The sequence below is a fragment of the Dermochelys coriacea genome, chromosome 2 (genome assembly GCF_009764565.3).
Source record: "Dermochelys coriacea isolate rDerCor1 chromosome 2, rDerCor1.pri.v4, whole genome shotgun sequence".
NCBI lineage: Eukaryota > Metazoa > Chordata > Testudines > Dermochelyidae > Dermochelys > Dermochelys coriacea.
In genome coordinates this window covers 4,168,824-4,187,328 of record NC_050069.1, presented here as the reverse complement: position 1 = coordinate 4,187,328, position 18,505 = coordinate 4,168,824, and the positions used below count along the sequence as shown (strand labels likewise).

Here is an 18,505-nt window from a genome sequence, read left to right as displayed (position 1 = left end):
ATAGACGTTATTTTGCTTGGTTAAGGGTGGTCTGTTTATATTGCACTATCAATAGCAATGAAATGGACATCACGTTCTGATGGGAAGCAGCTTCTTAAATGTCACATTATAAAATAGAGGAGCAAAACTTTTCTTTGTAGAGTGAATGAGTTGGCAGGCAGACACCTCAGAGGTTAGTTGTAAGATTCCTGCGGCTTGTTTTTATAAACCTTGGGTTTGATAGAACTTAGTTGAACTTTATATTCGCGTGAAAACACCGCAAAACTCCGAAACACTGAGAGTTTCTATAGAGAGGTTGAGACCAGTTGGTGCTGCCATTCCAAAATCCCTTCCTGGCTACTCTTCAAGACTGCTGCTGATGCAAATGGTCTATTTATGAACATACAGTACTCTCAATGGAAGGCATGCAGCATTGTAGAAATATCTACTCTGTTTAGGTCAAATACTTTCAAGCACAAAGTGAGGGACTCCTAATCAGGTAAAAAAAGGAGTTCAAATTTTCATTGAGTAGCCCAGTATTGCATGAAGTTCATTCTTAAAACAGAGATCAACATTAAAAGAGGGAGTCCCAGAGAATGGTTAACATCCCTTAGTAGATGCATATTCAGAGAGTGAATGCCTGGATTTTACAGCAAAAGATACTGAAGGGTGTATATATACTGCAACACAAGTTAGGAAGTTCTTGTTCAATGTCAAATTTCACTGAAAAATGGTGAAATCACATCCAAAAATATGACCCTCCATAGTTTATTTTGTGAGCTAACAGTAAACTGTGTTCAGCTGGATATAGATAAGACCACAGTCCACTCTGTTCTGCATGCAGATGGATGCTTATTAGTCATGAGGACATGGATCTTCCATACCATTATCCGTTTTGAGGTCTGTACTTTGATGGTTCTATGATGATTTCAAAGTTTCCCCAGCTAATAGTTCATTGGATTGATGTGGTTAAGGCACATCAGTTTCATAGGCCATGGCACACAAGAAAATGATGTGGCTGCTATCCTTGCCATCCACCCACATGGATCAAGTGTCCATTTGGCAGCTGGGTGAACTAGAAGCGGCCTTTCGGTGAAATTGAATGAGACTCAAAGCAACAACCTTCAGGATTGAAGTAGAGTACCTTAACTCTTCAGCCACTGCAGCTCTGTGGTGATTTGCATGCCTGCTAATCCAATGGGAGTCTAAGGAGTCATTGGTCATTACAGATAAGCCTGAGGAAGACTTGAATTTTCTTAGAGTAGGGGGTGGTAGGACTCAGGGTTTTGTTTTCTAAACCCCTTTCTAGTCCTTTGTGTAAAGTATACTGTACTGCACATATAGAAAGCTGAGTCCTTTTAGTGTGTGTTAACCAGTACCTTAAATCCAAGGTGACCATGCAGAACATTTCTCTTCTGCTAATGAGCAGTTGAAGTAGCTGATACTGAGGTGAAGCACTGAGTTTCCCTTAACCCAGCCCGTCATTAACTGGGAAATAGCTTTTCTGTTTTAAGTATCCAGTGTTGTCTGTGCAAGACTGGTGCAGAAGAGCTTTGCCTTTCAAGGGGCCATCCTCATCAGTGGGCCACAATATACTGAAAGCTACAGTAGGTGTATCCACTGGATTGCTCTTGGGGCACTAGTTGGTTGAGCTGCTCCTGGTGAGTTATCGGCTGCCTTCAGTACTGTGCATGCCTGCAGAAGTGGATGAGTTAGCTTCCAGATAAGAGATCCCAAAGTGTGCAGGATTGGAAAATTGCTTTCCTGCCCCAAGGACTTTCATGTGTGGGGTACGTTGGGATTCTCTCCTTTCACCTCTCCTGTTAAATGTTAGTGAAGAGATGGGTGAAAGTGCTTTCTGGATGCTGCTGATGCTCAATTCTACATCTCTTGCTTTTATCCAGCACGGAGAATACAGTTGAATGTCTTTAAATGCCTAAAACTGGGGGGTGGATGCAAAGAAGCTGACAGAGAATTCATCTGAGTCTGAGGGGGTTGTGGGAGGGTGGGGTATAGCAACTGGAATATTTGTCAGAGTGATGAACCTCTAAGCATGTTCTTCTATTTGTTACCAATGTTCCGAACTTGGGAGCCTGATTAGATCCCCATCTGCTCTGATGTAATCAGATATTGGGGATATGGGCAGCTTTCTCCCATCTGCTTCCTGCTTGGAGATCACAAACTCTTCTAACATGTGGATCTTGCTGGTACAGTTGCCAACTTTCTAATTGCACAAAACCGAACACCCTTGACTTGCCCCTGCCCTGCCCATTCTCTGAGGCCCCTCGCCCCGCTCACTCCATCCCCTCTCCCTTTGTCGCTCGCTGTCCTCCACCCTCAATCACTTTCACGGGGCTGGGGCAGGGATTTGGGGTGCAGGAAGGGAGAGGGGTACGGGCTCTGGGAGGGAGTTTGGGTGCAGGAGGGGGCTGGGGTGCAGGATGGGGTTTGAGATGTGGGCTCTGGCCGGGCAGCACTTACTTCAGGTGGCTTCCGGAAGTGGCTTGGGCTGCACTGACTTGTCTGTTGGATCCTGGGATAGAGTTCAAGCTGTTGGTTTTTACCGGTAAAGCTGTAGAAGGCCTGGGACCTACCTGAGACTTCCCCTCTCCCTGTCAGTACAGCTACAGTTGATTCAGGGGAGGCACTCAAGCTGGAGTTCTTGTAGTACATAGGGGGGTCTGCTGGTAGAGCACGGGAATCTACATAAGGTCCCTAATCTTTGAAAAGGACTCTCCTACCCCAGTTTGAAAAAGCATGATTTAAAAGTCTGAGTAAGTGGGTTTAGAGCATTCTCACTGATGTGGTAGAAGGTAGAGGGCTCCATGCATAGGGGCCACTGTAGAAGGAAAACTGAAGATGAGTGAAAAGGATATGTGGTGAGATGCAAGGGAGTGGCAGGAAGGGGGTGGGCATTAATAAAAAGCGAGCAGAGACGCAGGCAGGGATGGAGTTGTGCAGAGCCTGTCAAACAATGTAAAAACAAAAAAGCAGGGCTTGCTAGTTCATGTGTTTGAATAAATAAACTAGAGCTATGCCTTACCTTGGATATAGCACTGGTTTCTTTTGAGTACTTAGTGACCGGTTATTTTATAACACCAAAATTGTGTTAGGTGCTTCACAGAAGGTTTAGAAAGACGTGGTCTCTTCCAGAAAGATTCGTTCCAAATTAATGGTGTGACACAACAAGTGAACCTGTTGCACCAGTACTGCATGTGCTGGATGGTGGTCTATTGGCTCCTGAGTGGAGATTGCAGTTTTGGGAGGGGAGGGAGAAGGGGTGCAGGAGGCCAAGAATTAGAATAGTATGATGATATGGTTATTCTCACTGCAGGTGGCTGAATGGTTCCATATGTGGCTTTAGTACGGTGGGCAGGTGAGAAGCAGGACTTTATTCCTAGTTCCTGTAGGTTTTTAAATCTATTGCATACATGTTCTGCACTTGATGCCTGTGCTTTGTTTAATAATAAGCTGTTACATTTTGCACAAGTGTATACATTTAGAATTAACCAGCAACTTCTACTGGCATGAAAAGTAGCATTTTTTTTTTGGTAACTCCCATCACAGCTCTTGGTTTTCTCGTCACTTTCTGCTCTGGCTACTCTAGCTCTAGTACCCTCTTGCTTAAGTTTTGTATAGTTTAATGAAATTTATCTGTGTAAAGGTGCTTGTAGCCAATGAATTTATTACTGGAGAAGGAGACCTGGGTGATTTAACAGATTTGTTTGTTTATTTATTAATTTATTTTGTTGCCATTATCTTGTGACTACTTTGATATTATTCTGGTAGCATTTCACAGTGGGTAGAGGACAGTGTTTTACTGCTGATGTTCAGCAATTCTGTATCAATTCTGCTCATGTATTCATCAGCTTGAGCTTTCTAGGGTCTGACATGCCTAGGAATTACAATTTGTCTTGTAGCTAAAACAAATGTTTTAAATAAACATTGCAGTGGAATAATGTGTGCAATCTGAAACGTGTGTAATAAACCAAATTGTCCTGCTTGGAGCCTGAATGTTTAACAAAGAAATCAACACAGATCTTTAAATTCTGAAATAAATGAAAATATAGTTGAAGCAGTCTTGCTTGGCAACACTGTGAAATGTTAGATCTTGTAATCTTTAGGATAGTGTTAATTTCCTAGATCAAAGATGACTAAAGTATGGCTTGCAGCTACTCTTTTATTTAATATGAAGCCATGGCCCATGCTGACCACTGGTCCCATCATGCAGTGCTCCATGACTGGATGATTGATTAATTGGTTGACGAAGTAGTATTTAATGATGGCATCTGTAATTTCCAAGTGTGGGGGTAGAAAGGCACGTAGAGAGCCAAGTAATTTTATCCCAAAAATTACTTAAAAAAAAATTAGAGAAACAAAAACTGGTGGGTCAAATCTTAGTTCTCTTGTAATGATAATTCAAGCACGTTGTTTTAGTTGGGGTGGAATTCTTGTCATACCTTAGAGGACACCATAATTACAACCAGAAAACCTATCACAATTAGCCGACCTATTAAAGAAAGGAAAAGAGAAAAATAAAACAAAACATAAGCAGTTACTTCAGTTACAATCTTTGTCTCTCTGGAGAGCTGTCACAGATGACAACTTTGGCTGTGAGTCTACCCCAGTGTGGAACACTTCTCTAGGTAAGATAAAACCAAAGTGTATATTTCCCCAAATCCAGTAAAATCATATTTTAATGTATCATAGATGTGCAAAGGAATCTTGTTTAAGGATTGAATTGGTTGGTTTATCATGGATAATTTACGTCTGCCGATTTATTAACTGTTTTAGGTTATCTTAAGCCCTATAAAGCTAAAGAAAATATTGTACCTCAGTCACTTAAAAAAAAAAAAAGGCTATTTGAGTGGTCTTGAAACAGGCAAATTAATTAACATTAAGAATTCAAATTAAATCCCAGTATTTCTCTCTGTTCATTAAGGTTAGCTAATGTTGGCTCTCCAGGAATATGTTGTTTTAACAATCTGCTGTTTAACAGGATAGGCTCTTAGTACCTTGGATGACAATAGCACTTCAATATCCCATTTAAATTATTTCAAGGAAAAAAAATAGGTCTAATCCTTGGCAGTGCTTTTGCAAACTCCATTTCACCAATGATGCTGAGGTCAATGATGTCATCAGGTTGCAGAAGCAGTGCTGCAGTGGCACTCATTCAGCTATTTCTTGCTGGAGGGATGGAGAGAAACTTCTGGTCCCAGTTCCCCCAGCAGGGACCTCATTCTGTTCCCTGCTAATCCTCCATTCCTCCTGCAGTGACTCTGGTCTCTCTTGGTTGGGCAGTCTCCCCTCTTTATTCACACAGCCTATGAGTTGGTGCTGCCAGGAGTCAGGTTGTCGGTGGAGCACACCAGATCACAACACCATTTGACACAGCCCACCATCCCTGTCTGTGCAGTGTGAGGTGGCCAGGGTGAATTTCAGTGACATTGTGACCATGCAGCCAGAGTGACACTCTGGACTGCTCTGGCAGCAGCCATGCTGATTAAAGCACCTAAGCATTCCCTCTTTAGAAGGATATTAGAATCATAGAATCATAGAATCATAGAATATCAGGGTTGGAAGGGACCCCAGAAGGTCATCTAGTCCAACCCCCTGCTCAAAGCAGGACCAAGTCCCAGTTAAATCATCCCAGCCAGGGCTTTGTCAAGCCTGACCTTAAAAACCTCTAAGGAAGGAGATTCTACCACCTCCCTAGGTAACGCATTCCAGTGTTTCACCACCCTCTTAGTGAAAAAGTTTTTCCTAATATCCAATCTAAACCTCCCCCATTGCAACTTGAGACCATTACTCCTCGTTCTGTCATCTGCTACCATTGAGAACAGTCTAGAGCCATCCTCTTTGAAACCCCCTTTCAGGTAGTTGAAAGCAGCTATCAAATCCCCCCTCATTCTTCTCTTCTGCAGACTAAACAATCCCAGCTCCCTCAGCCTCTCCTCATAAGTCATGTGCTCTAGACCCCTAATCATTTTTGTTGCCCTTCGTTGTACTCTTTCCAATTTATCCACATCCTTCCTGTAGTGTGGGGCCCAAAACTGGACACAGTACTCCAGATGAGGCCTCACCAGTGTCGAATAGAGGGGAACGATCACGTCCCTCGATCTGCTCGCTATGCCCCTACTTATACAACCCAAAATGCCATTGGCCTTCTTGGCAACAAGGGCACACTGCTGACTCATATCCAGCTTCTCGTCCACTGTCACCCCTAGGTCCTTTTCCGCAGAACTGCTGCCGAGCCATTCGGTCCCTAGTCTGTAGCGGTGCATTGGATTCTTCCATCCTAAGTGCAGGACCCTGCATTTATCCTTATTGAACCTCATTAGATTTCTTTTGGCCCAATCCTCCAATTTGTCTAGGTCCTTCTGTATCCTATCCCTCCCCTCCAGCGTATCTACCACTCCTCCCAGTTTAGTATCATCCGCAAATTTGCTGAGAGTGCAATCCACACCATCCTCCAGATCATTTATGAAGATATTGAACAAAACGGGCCCCAGGACCGACCCCTGGGGCACTCCTCTTGACACCGGCTGCCAACTAGACATGGAGCCATTGATCACTACCCGTTGAGCCCGACAATCTAGCCAGCTTTCTACCCACCTTATAGTGCATTCATCCAGCCCATACTTCCTTAACTTGCTGACAAGAATGCTGTGGGAGACCGTGTCAAAAGCTTTGCTAAAGTCAAGAAACAATACATCCACTGCTTTCCCTTCATCCACAGAACCAGTAATCTCATCATAAAAGGCGATTAGATTAGTCAGGCATGACCTTCTCTTGGTGAATCCATGCTGACTGTTCCTGATCACTTTCCTCTCCTCTAAGTGCTTCAGGATTGATTCTTTGAGGACCTGCTCCATGATTTTTCCAGGGACTGAGGTGAGGCTGACCGGCCTGTAGTTCCCAGGATCCTCCTTCTTCCCTTTTTTAAAGATGGGCACTACATTAGCCTTTTTCCAGTCATCCGGGACTTCCCCCGTTCGCCACGAGTTTTCAAAGATAATGGCCAAGGGCTCTGCAATCACAGCCGCCAATTCCTTCAGCACTCTCGGATGCAATTCGTCCGGCCCCATGGACTTGTGCACGTCCAGCTTTTCTAAATAGTCCCTAACCACCTCTATCTCTACAGAGGGCTGGCCATCTCTTCCCCATTTTGTGTTGCCCAGCACAGCAGTCTGGGAGCTGACCTTGTTAGTGAAAACAGAGGCAAAAAAAGCATTGAGTACATTAGCTTTTTCCACATCCTCTGTCACTAGCTTGCCTCCCTCATTCAGTAAGGGGCCCACATTTTCCTTGGCTTTCTTCTTGTTGCCAACATACCTGAAGAAACCCTTCTTGTTACTCTTGACATCTCTTGCTAGCTGCAGCTCCAGGTGCGATTTGGCCCTCCTGATATCTTTCCTACATGCCCGAGCAATATTTTTATACTCTTCCCTGGTCATATGTCCAACCTTCCACTTCTTGTAAGCTTCTTTTTTATGTTTAAGATCCGCTAGGATTTCACCATTAAGCCAAGCTGGTCGCCTGCCATATTTACTATTCTTTCGACTCATCGGGATGGTTTGTCCCTGTAACCTCAACAGGGATTCCTTGAAATACAGCCAGCTCTCCTGGACTCCCTTCCCTTTCATGTTAGTCCCCCAGGGGATCCTGGCCATCTGTTCCCTGAGGGAGTCAAAGTCTGCTTTCCTGAAGTCCAGGGTCCGTATCCTGCTGCTTACCTTTCTTCCCTGCGTCAGGATCCTGAACTCAACCAACTCATGGTCACTGCCTCCCAGATTCCCATCCACTTTTGCTTCCCCCACTAATTCTACCCGGTTTGTGAGCAGCAGGTCAAGAAAAGCGCTCCCCCTAGTTGGCTCCCCTAGCACTTGCACCAGGAAATTGTCCCCTACGCTTTCCAAAAACTTCCTGGATTGTCTATGCACCGCTGTATTGCTCTCCCAGCAGATATCAGGAAAATTAAAGTCACCCATGAGAATCAGGGCATGCGATCTAGTAGCTTCCGTGAGTTGCCGGAAGAAAGCCTCATCCACCTCATCCCCCTGGTCCGGTGGTCTATAGCAGACTCCCACCATGACATCACTCTTGTTGCACACAAGTTTATTAACTTGTGACGAGTGAACTGTTTTATATGCAGGCTAAAGTGTGTTCTGTAGCTTGCCACACTGAGCAATCTGCTTGGGGACCAAGAGGAAAATTACACTTGTAAGCAGACCCTGTTAAAAGAACTCCACCTTCTATGTGCTTGTACTGTGCATGTTACAGGCCTCTGCTGCAAAACAGTTCATTTTAAACAGAACCTTGAATCAATGACCACTTTTGACCCTGTTTTGCTTTGATACCTCTCTCACTATTTCCTCCTCTAACCCTTGTTTACTAATAAATTCCAAACCAATTTTCTGTAATGTAATACACTCGAGTACAAGCTCCTAGTGATCGGAATTAGTATATTTCATAATCACTGCCGTTTCACAAGGGATATCAAACATTTCCCCAAATGTTAACTCTTGTACTCCACTGTAACAGGTAACTATTGGTGGTAAAATTATCTGTCAAGGTAACTTTTCCAGACAACTACTGATATTACTGAAATTGTTAGAGGCTGTTTATCAGAAGATGTGCGAGGTTTGGATTATTGTTAGCCATCTGACTAGATAAGAACAGCCATACTTGTTCAGACCAAAGGTCCATCTAGTCCGGTATCCTGTCTTCTGACAGCGGCCAATGCCAGGTGCCCCAGAAAGAATGAACAGAACAGGCAATCATCAAGTAATCCATCTCCTGCCGCCCACTCCCAGCCTCTGGCAAACGGAGCCTAGGGACACCATCCCTGCCCATCCTGGTGAATAGCCATTGAATAATGAGCTAGCTGTTTTAGCAGTAGTGTAGCAATGCTGACTTGCTAGGTCTCCTTGATGGAGCTGTTCCGGTACTGGGGAATTGTGAATCTGCTGGAAGGTAGAGTGAGACTTGCATTAGGCACAGAAACTAAAAGCTCAGAGCTACCTCCTCTCCTCTCTTAAAGGAGTAGTGGTAGTTTTTCTTAGACAGTTAATATTGATCCATCACAATTTTTACCTGGATTTCACTAGCAATGTCAAACACTCACCTAATCCTTCATTCTAGTTTAACAAACCTGTACAGGTTCTCTCACAGCTTCACAGTTGTCACTATGTTGCTTGCCACAGCTACTTGGGACTTCGAAGTAGCAGTGGAGACAAAACTGCTGCTCTGAAAGTGCTGGCCTCTGCCATAGGAGCCGAAGATTAATTGTACAGGGCCTATGAAACATAACTGAGCATTTCTGATTCCTTTCAGGACAGAGCAGTGGTGTATTTACAAGAGTGACTCTCTCATAATTTTATACAATCCTCCTCATGCACCCTAGTGTCGGGAAAATTGACCCCTAATTACTCTGTGTGTGTGTGTGTTTGTAATAAGGCTCCATTTATTGCTGTAGGTAACCATGGGTGGTTATGTTTCCTGACTTTCTGTTATGGTCGTGTAACAAAATAATTTGTTTCTGGGGAGACATGTCACTGCATCTGCACTGAACACACAGTAACCAGTGCCAGGACAATCAAAACTTGCAGGATATTTGGTTCAAATAACTTCAAAAGTGGAACTGAGGGTCTGAAAGGCAGGGTACCCTTTCAGATCTCTAAAGTATACCCACTGCAGAGTTTTTACAGCAACGGGGCATAGTGGGCTTTAGCATTCTTTCAGCCTCTTGTATTTTTAATCCTGTACTCTTCTTGGCGGGAGGTGAGAGAGGATGTGCACATTTCAAATGCCATCTGACTGAAGCTTGTTCCTTTGTCTATCTGTATAGCTTGGATACAATCTTTTTGAAGAAAGTATTAACTCCATTAAGAAGTCTTTAATTTGAGTCTTGGAATAGAGTTGATTCTGATGTGTTTTCACCAAATAAGCCATAATTTTTAACAATGAGTGTAATTAACCATGTGAACAATTTACTGAGGGTCATAATGGATTCTCGATCACTAACCATTTTTAAATGCAGGATTGGATATTTTCCCTTGTAGTTTGGTGAGGGGAGAGATCAAGGATGTTGGAGAGAAGAGGTGGAATTGGATATAGCTCTGCTGGCTTTTTAATTAGCTTGCTGAAAAGTATGAAGTGTGTAGAGTGGATTGGATGCTAGGCTACTGATAACATCAAGAAATGGCTTAGCATTGGCTGAACTTTTGCATGTTATGTTGAGAGTTGAATGTTCCTCTGGAAAGGAGAAGTTGACTCCCGGTAGAGTTTACAGATGCTCTTGACTTTCAGTAGTCGTGAGGAGCGTGATCAGAGGCACAGGTCATCGATGGTTCAGATGTTCCAAGGCTTCTGTTGTCTGGCAGGGCCAAATTTCTGGAGGGAGCATGCTACATGGGATGCAGGATTGATTTTTTGCTGTTTCTCTTGGGTTGAGTAGAACAGTTCCAGGTTAACAAGAGGACTTGCTCACTTCAGTGGTTCTATAGGGTGTGACTTTGCTCTTTGTCACCTCTCCAGACAGAAGCCTGATAGGATAGATGGGGCTTACACTGTGCTCTGCAGGCCAACAGAGCGCTATTTCCAAAGTCAAAGGCCTTTCCCTGTGAATGTCCTGCCTCCCCAGTCCTTAGATATTCCAGGCACCCTAGTTGAGGTCATCTGTTGTGGCAGTAGATGGGGGAAAAAGCTATCCTTTCAAGTAGCTAAGAACCAAAGTGTATATGGCCTCGTAGATCAGTGTCAACATCTTTACATTGCACTTGGGAGCAGATGGGAATCAAATGCAGTTGAGCTGGGATTTTCATGCTCCATTCATCTCATGCTCCCAAGCAAGTGGACGGCCACACTTGCACCAGCTGTCGCTTGTGTGTGACCTTGAAAGGTAGCCCTGTGCAGCGTACATGGTAATGAGTTAATCTGAAGGGCATAACAGTTTAGGCAGCAGCAAGAAGATTCATGTCTCAGAGAAATGATCACAATTACCATATGTGTGTGTTGGTGATGGGGGGGGGGGGTTGAAGAGGAGGAGGGAGGGATTTCTCCCTGTCCCCACATGGGAACATATAGGTCTTTTATTCTCAGTATCATAACTGTCAGCTTTGGAAAACACCACCTGTACGGCATGACCGTGCCGTCTGTCCAGAAAATCAGTAGCTCAAGTTTTTTCCATGAACTGAAGCAGACAACACATGGTATCATTGGCATCCCTTCTCTATGCCAGTAAAATGCACTTTGGTGTGCACTACCACATCTTTATTCTCATGTGGCACCTTGTAGAGCACCGGCAACATTATGAAGTGCAACATAACACAGGGAGTCTGCTGCCTAATGACAATACTGTCTTTGCTGTTGTTGCATTGCACCCTGCAGTGATTACAAAGCTCTTTGCTTTTTTTAATGTGTGAAGTAAGAAGACAATAGCCTAGTTTGTCTGAATTCACCAGCAGTGTTCTTTGCAAGCACTGTAAAATCAGCAACGGGCTGGAATGAGAGGAGAAAGGGATTCCAGAATATTCCTACAGCACTGAAGGTTCCAGGTGATTGGTGCCATGACAGCTTCACCAGTGAAAGGATGATGTGTGGCTAAAGCATAGGATTGGGAGGTAGGGGCCTCTGGGTTTTCATCCCAGTAGACTGACTTGGTGTGACTGTGGGCAAGTCAAGTAACTTCGGCTGTCTGTGCCTCAGTTCCCCCTGTGAAATGCATATACTATTGATATACTAGTCCCACCCAGGCTCAACTGGTTAATGCCAGTCAGTCCCTTTCAGATGGTGCTGTAGGAACGTTGGGTAATACAACTGGGTCCAAAGTGACTGGCTCTTCTGCTTGTGGTCACGGTGGCTCTTTGTTTCAGCATAAGGTACTACGCTCAGCATGCTGCTGTTAATAAAAGACAAATGAGAAAATGTGGTGGTGAAAAGCTTCCCCCCACCCCCTCCTAGTTGCTCTCAACTCTTCAGAGATTCAAAACCGTGCACATTTTGCAGGAGGCTGAGATCACTATTGTGAAAAGAAAGGGGCTCCATGCAGCCCCGCAGGGCCCATGTTCTCCTGGATTTGTTTGTCTCTAGGCCTGGTGGACATAATTGTGTAATGCTTGCTGTTCTCAGATCTTTATTATTTGGATGGATTGTTTTCCCCTTCGCCTCCCGCTTATGGTCAATTGTGTTAAAGCAAGTGGCTGAGGTGAATGTACCTTGGCCATTGATCCGTTGTTTCATGAAGGGCTAATATATTGAGTTGTGCAAGTTGATTAATAGCCCTGGTAAATTAAAAGGCTGGGGAGAAAGCAGGAGAGCTGTAAAGTCTTAACCCTTTCTCCAAAGACCGGGGAAATAATGATGTAAAGAAGGGGGGGGAATTCCTTGTGGAGCAAAGGTATTTCCCAGCATGATGAGCCTGGTAATCCTCAGAATGCCAAGAGGAAGCTAAGTGCTCCAGTGTAGTTGTGGTGGTCTTGCTGTGCTCTGGCTTTTCCTCTCAGGAGACAGGGATTCCAATCCTGTCCTGGGTCACAGTTGGAGCTATTTTTACTGGTGGTCTCCTATTTCTAATGGGCCAAATACAGACTTCCTCTTCTAGGCTGGGAAGAGTGTGATGTTTGGGCCCCCAAGCCCACCCACAATGTGGAGTTCACATTCCTTCAGCTCCTCTGTAGAGGGGTCCCGGGCTGCTGGGAAGTGCCTAGAATTTTGATGCATGCCCTTTCCCTCTTGTGCCCCTGGCATGGCAATCTTTGTGTATTGTCCCGGTGCTCCTGGGCTAGTCTGGTAGCAAATTCAAGACTGGGGTTGAAATTGTAGAGGATCTGAATTTGCTCCCATGTGTCTGCAGAAGTGATCTTCAGAGACCTATCACAGGTTTCAGAGTAGCAGCCGTGTTAGTCTGTATTTGCAAAAATTTGTTAGTCTCTAAGAGACCTATCAGTATCTCTAGATCCCACTTCACAGGCTAGATGGAATCTCTGGGGCTTTGGGAAAAAGTCCTGTCCTGAACAGGTTGACGTGTGTGGCTCCTTGAAGTGATGCTGACTGGGCTGGGGAGGAATGATCCTCTCTCCACAAATATGATTTTAAACCCTTCCTTTCTCCTACATCAGCAAGGAAGCTTCTTTAGTGAGCAGGGCGAAACTGTTTTCTTGTTTGGTAGCTCAGCAGGCTACAAATAATAGTTGCTCACCTGGAGACTTGGGTGTCCAAATGTTTGGGGTTTTTTCGGCAGGGAGGGGGAGGGAGAAATGGTATGGAGCATAAATAGGCCATTTTCTGCTCAAGCTTTTTTCATTTCTACTGTATTTTGGTCTGTCTCTGCACAGTCTGGAGTAGTGCTTGACACATGGTGGGTCTGTCTACCCTGCAGCTGGAGTGGCTTGAACCAGCTGCAGCTGCTATTTTTAGTGTGCCAGATTGAGCCCTGCTAGCAGGAGTCTCTGTCTGGGCAGGAAGGTTCGCTCGGGCTGCAGTGTAGACATACCCTAAAGAGCTACAGCAGAGGGAAGCATGCTAATCTCTTCCATGTATACACAATTCTCCTGTTGCGGTTGGTTGGTTCCTTTTTCTTCATCCAGTTCTTGTCACCTGGAGTCTGCTACAGAATGACCCAAAGCAGGATTTGTGCCACAGTAGTCAGTTTCCTTTTGCAGCTGGGTCTGTGTCAGTGCTTCTGAGCTGAAGTGCAGTTGTAGCTGATGCTAGCCATTTAGGCATGTCCAAGAGAGTGGTGAACCAGGAAACATGGCAGGTGGCCAACAGCATGCGCTGGAATCACCATGCATATCCGTTTCTCAAATGCAGCCACTGTTGCCGCATGCAGCCACCAGGGGCTTTTCTTGCAGGCAGAGACTCTTGGGCCGTGATGGGGGGCAGAGTGGGGGAGAGCAAATCAGTGGCTCCTATCCCAGTGCTGCCCTCAGGGGCTGGGCCCTGCCACCTTCTGGAGCCACAAACACGGTAGGAGCACGTGGACAGTGCGAGTTCCTCACCTTCCAGGTGGGACTCGGGCTTTGGATTTCTGTCTTGGGTGGTTGGCAGCAGGCTCTGGCCTTGTGGTGGTGGGCTTCGTCCCAGAGATGCAGGGCTTCGGGCTCTGGCCCCGAGAATCCAGCCAGGGGTTCGCTCCCTGAACATTGCCCCTATTCTCTGCTGCCTCCTCAGCCTCCCATTGCCCCCGGCTCCCTTCCTACCTCCCCATCCAGGGCTTAATTGGTCTTTGCTGGGGCTGAATAAGGCTGCTGTGAAAAGCGATATTAACAAATATCACTTTTCACAGTAGCAGATTTACTAGCTAGAAAGTCTTTTTTTTTTTTTTTTTTTTTTTTTTTTTTTAAAGGGGGGGGGCAAAGCAACTTGCGTTTCTATTCTGTTTAGGTCCAGTAAAGAATAGACGGCTGTGCATTATGTTTATTATTGAGTCTGCAAAAAACCCCAACATAAATAAATATATATGCACATACACATCTCCAAATTATTGTAATTTGTTTTTCCTAAAGTTGGTTGACAATTTTTCCTAAAATACTTAGTGACCACCAGAAAGAGTTGATGGCGGCACTCTGAGGCCACCCAAAAATTTGTAGTGAGAACTCCTGTGTAGAAGGTGGGAGGTGAGAGAACTCAGGGAGGCTTTGGGCTCAGGAGACTCAAAACTAGCATAGCAATGGGTGCTGGAAGTCGAGATAAAGATATGGATGCTGGCAGAGCTTTGTTGGAGCCCAGGACTGAAATAGCAGGGTATGCTCTTGGTGGGGAGTGAGGGCAGCAGCTGACTTTTGTGGGGCTTAGTAATGGAGAGGTAAAAGGTGCTGAAGGTGAGCATTGAGATTCATTGGCATAGATGTATGCTACAGCTCTTAGCAGCATCATATCAGCCTCTGTCCAATGTTTAGCTCTGTTTTCATGAGTACTAAACTCCTTCTCACAAACACCAGTTACGCTCAATGTTGTCTGAAAGTCTGCAGCAATCCTGCAAAAAGGGCTTCTAAGATTCCCCTGGAAATAGATAAATGGAGCCAAATCTGGTGCTCAGGACTGCTAGTTGCAGTGGTTCTGTATTTATAGAAAGTGGTTCCATTTCCATATTATATGAGGTTGTTGCTGGACTTTGCTCTCTTTTAGCATCACCTTTTTATTCCTCTGTATTTCTTTATTATTTGAGAGTGCCACAGCATGCTAAGCATTTCTCAGCCCAATCTCTGCCCTGAAGAGTTTAGAATCTGAATAGACAATGTACTAATGAGTGTGGTAGGGTGGTGGTTCAGGAAGCGAGAGGAAAAGGTGTCAGTGCTAAAATGTAGCACATCTGGTTAGTGCTTGGATTTAAAAAACAATGCCTTTTAGATGGTCATCAGATTAGCTCATTCCCCTCTGTGCTGTGAGCTGGGGATGAGGCAAGGCCTTTCAGAAGGTATGCATTTAAGGGAGATTCACTGGAATCCATAGCTTTGTATAGGGAATAGTGCAGGCTCGGGTTTGGGAAAATCTGACTCGCATCCCCTCCCAAGCAGCCTTTGCTCTCCACCCTGCCTTCCCAGCTGATTCTGGGCAATTGCTACAGCTTTTTAATTGTCCCTCTTTGTTCTTCTCCCTCAGGCTGGAATGGGTGGAAATCATAGAGCCTCGAACGCGGGAGCGCATGTATGCCAACCTCATCACAGGGGAGTGTGTGTGGGATCCGCCCGCTGGGGTCCGCATAAAGCGCACCAATGAGAACCAGTGGTGGGAACTCTTTGACCCGAACACCTCACGGTTCTACTACTACAATGCCACCACCCAGCGGACCGTATGGCACCGGCCGCAGAACTGTGACATTATCCCGCTGGCCAAGCTACAGACCCTGAAGCAGAACACAGAGTCACCGAGGGCCTCCACAGAGAACAGCCCTGGGCGGAGCAGCAATGTCAGCAGGGAGGGCAGCACCAGCTCCTCCCTGGAGCAGGAGCTGGAAGGCAGCGAGAAGGTGCAGGATCAGACGAGGTCAAACCGCCAGTCAGCCCAGTTTGCTGTAGTGAAAGAAGAACCAGAAAGGTAAAGCAGAGCTCTCTCTATGCAGCAGGTGACGTAGACTGATGGGTAGCAAAATGCCCTCAGGCAGGGAAAAGCTGTTATGAATTTGTGCTGCAAGCAACAGATACTGTGTAACCCACCCCTTCCCTGATGAGCTGGGACTAGAGCCCTGGGTGGTAGGCAGCAGGCTCTGGCTGTGTACAGCTTGAGCTAGAGCAGTGGTGTCCAAATTTTTTTCCTCTTACATCCTCCCTGCCCCCCTTACCAGTAATAGAATGTGTCTACCCCACCCTGGGCTGGGAGTGGGGTCGGGGGCTGGGTCGTGCTCCCTCCCCACTGGCCTGCGCTCTGCCCCCACCCTTAATATTCCTCCACGCCCTCCTAAGGGGGACTCCCCCCCACACTTTGGGGGGAACTGTACTAGAGGATAGCTTTTTCTAGCTAAAGTATTAATGGGCCATGTGCAAGAGGGCAATGTCATTCAATCATAAAGCAATTATGTATTGGAGGAAGGGGTGTCACTGCCTCTGACTGCAGAGATACCTCTGTACCGACCCGTAGGTGTAACTTAGTGCTGTCTCCTAAAAACACTTAGGAAAAGCAATTTTCTAAACTTAGAAATGCACCATATTTCACAAAATGGAACATAATCTCCCCATCAGACCAGTTTCCAAGGCAAGTGACTTTTATCCCTTTTCTGTACCTCGTTGCGAATACAGATTGCCTGGCTGATCTGTTTGTGCCGACTCAGGGGTTTTCCAGTAGGGGTGACTTTCCCTTTTAAAAAGGGGATTTTCAAATTGTATAAAAATACAAAGCCACATTTCCTGGTATGTGGGCACAAATAACTACGCTCTCCAGTCAGGCAGCTGCATTGCACCTTCTTCTTTGCACCCCTCTTTTGTGCTGTTATTGATTTACAGTTTAGATGCCTATTTACCTTTTTTTCCCCCTATAAAATGTATATTATTGAAATGTAAATAAACTCCCCAGCCACATGTCTGCCTGAAACTGCACTCTTGCCATTTGCAAATAATTGGCAGAGAAATTTGTGCTTGTAACTAGGGTTTTACTTTCTCCCAGTCTACATAACTGTGCCATGGCATGGCCTAATGGTTAGACCCAGGGCTGGGTGTTAGACCTTCCGGGCTGTGCCTCTAAATTGGTGTGATACCTTGGGGAAATCACTTACCGGTGTCTGTTTCTCCATTTGTAGAATGGAGGGAGACCTGAGCTTTGTAAAAACCCTTGGAGATCCTCTGGTGGAATGCACCATAGAAGTACTGAGTATAGCAATGCTGGATTACCTGTACAGTGTGCTGCATTAGTCCTCTTACCGTGCATGTGAGCACTGCTGCGTTTTCCTGGGAATTTGAGCAGTGTTCCTGTTATAGCACCATCTTGTGGATGCAGACGGCAGGCTATATAAACCATTTTGTTTTATTTATTACTTACTACCTACAGAGGATATAAATGGGAGTTTTTTCCTAAAAATGATCCCATTGTCAAACCTCTGGATGTAATATTCATTCAGAGTTTCCATAGTAGCATCTACTCTTTTCCCTCCCTCCACTCATTCCAGCAATTACTACTGTTAGCAAAAAGAAAAGGAGTACTTGTGGCACCTTAGAGACTAACAAATTTATTTGAGCATAAGCTTTCATGAGCTACAGCTCACTTCATTGGATGCTGTAGCTCACGAAAGCTTATGCTCAAATAAATTTGTTAGTCTCTAAGGTGCCACAAGTACTCCTTTTCTTTTTGCGAATACAGACTAACATGGCTGCTACTCTGAAACCTGTTCTAAAGATGCAATCACCCTCTCTCCGGCTAAGTCTACTCTTGGAGCAGGTGGAGGGTGATTCTCAGCTCCTGTAAATATATTCATGCTAGCTCTCTTTGAGCTAGTGCACTAAAAATAGTATCATAGTCATGGTAGTGCAGGCAGCAGTGAGTGGTGGCCTGGGCTAGTCAACCAAGTACAAACCTGCCTAGGTCCCATGAGTGCACAACTTGGGGCAGCTAGTCCATGCCACTGCTTGCCGCTTTCCATGCATGTGCAGATACACTACTATTCTTAGTGCACTAGCTCGATGAGAGCTAGTGCGACTATGTCTAAGCGAGCTGGGAATCCAATCCCACCCCTAGCTCCAAGTGTAGATATAGCCTCAGAGAAACTATCATTTAGCTTGTCACTGTTTCCTGTGTTGATTTTATTGTAACTTCCCCACCCATCCACCTCCCTGTTGCTCATGTTGGCCCTTTACTGTCTATTCAAAATACAGCAGCCAACTTCATATTCTGGCTTGTCCATCATCATTCAGAGTGTCTTACTCCTTCTTTGAATCCCTCTACTAATTTCCCTGGTCTGCCCCATCAAGTTCAAACTTCTCGTCTTCTCCTTCAAGGTGCTGGCAATTCTGAGCCATCTGATTTATCCTCCTTTCTTCTTGAAGCTCTCTATCCCTCTGCTCTGCCAGTGATACCAACTGGGTCTTCCCACATG

The 18,505-nt window shown here is 45.3% G+C and overlaps 1 protein-coding gene across 3 annotated transcripts in view; it reads left to right on the top strand.

Annotated features, from left to right (window-relative positions):
• The window catches only part of ARHGAP39 (Rho GTPase activating protein 39), a 430,201-nt gene that overhangs the window by 113,911 nt on the left and 297,785 nt on the right, over positions 1 to 18,505 (top strand). For all 3 annotated transcript variants that reach the window (XM_038392930.2, XM_038392931.2, XM_038392929.2), the window contains exon 2: positions 15,586 to 16,020. In XM_038392930.2, the coding sequence (XP_038248858.1) occupies positions 15,586 to 16,020 (435 nt within the window). The remainder of the gene's footprint in view (positions 1 to 15,585; positions 16,021 to 18,505) is intronic.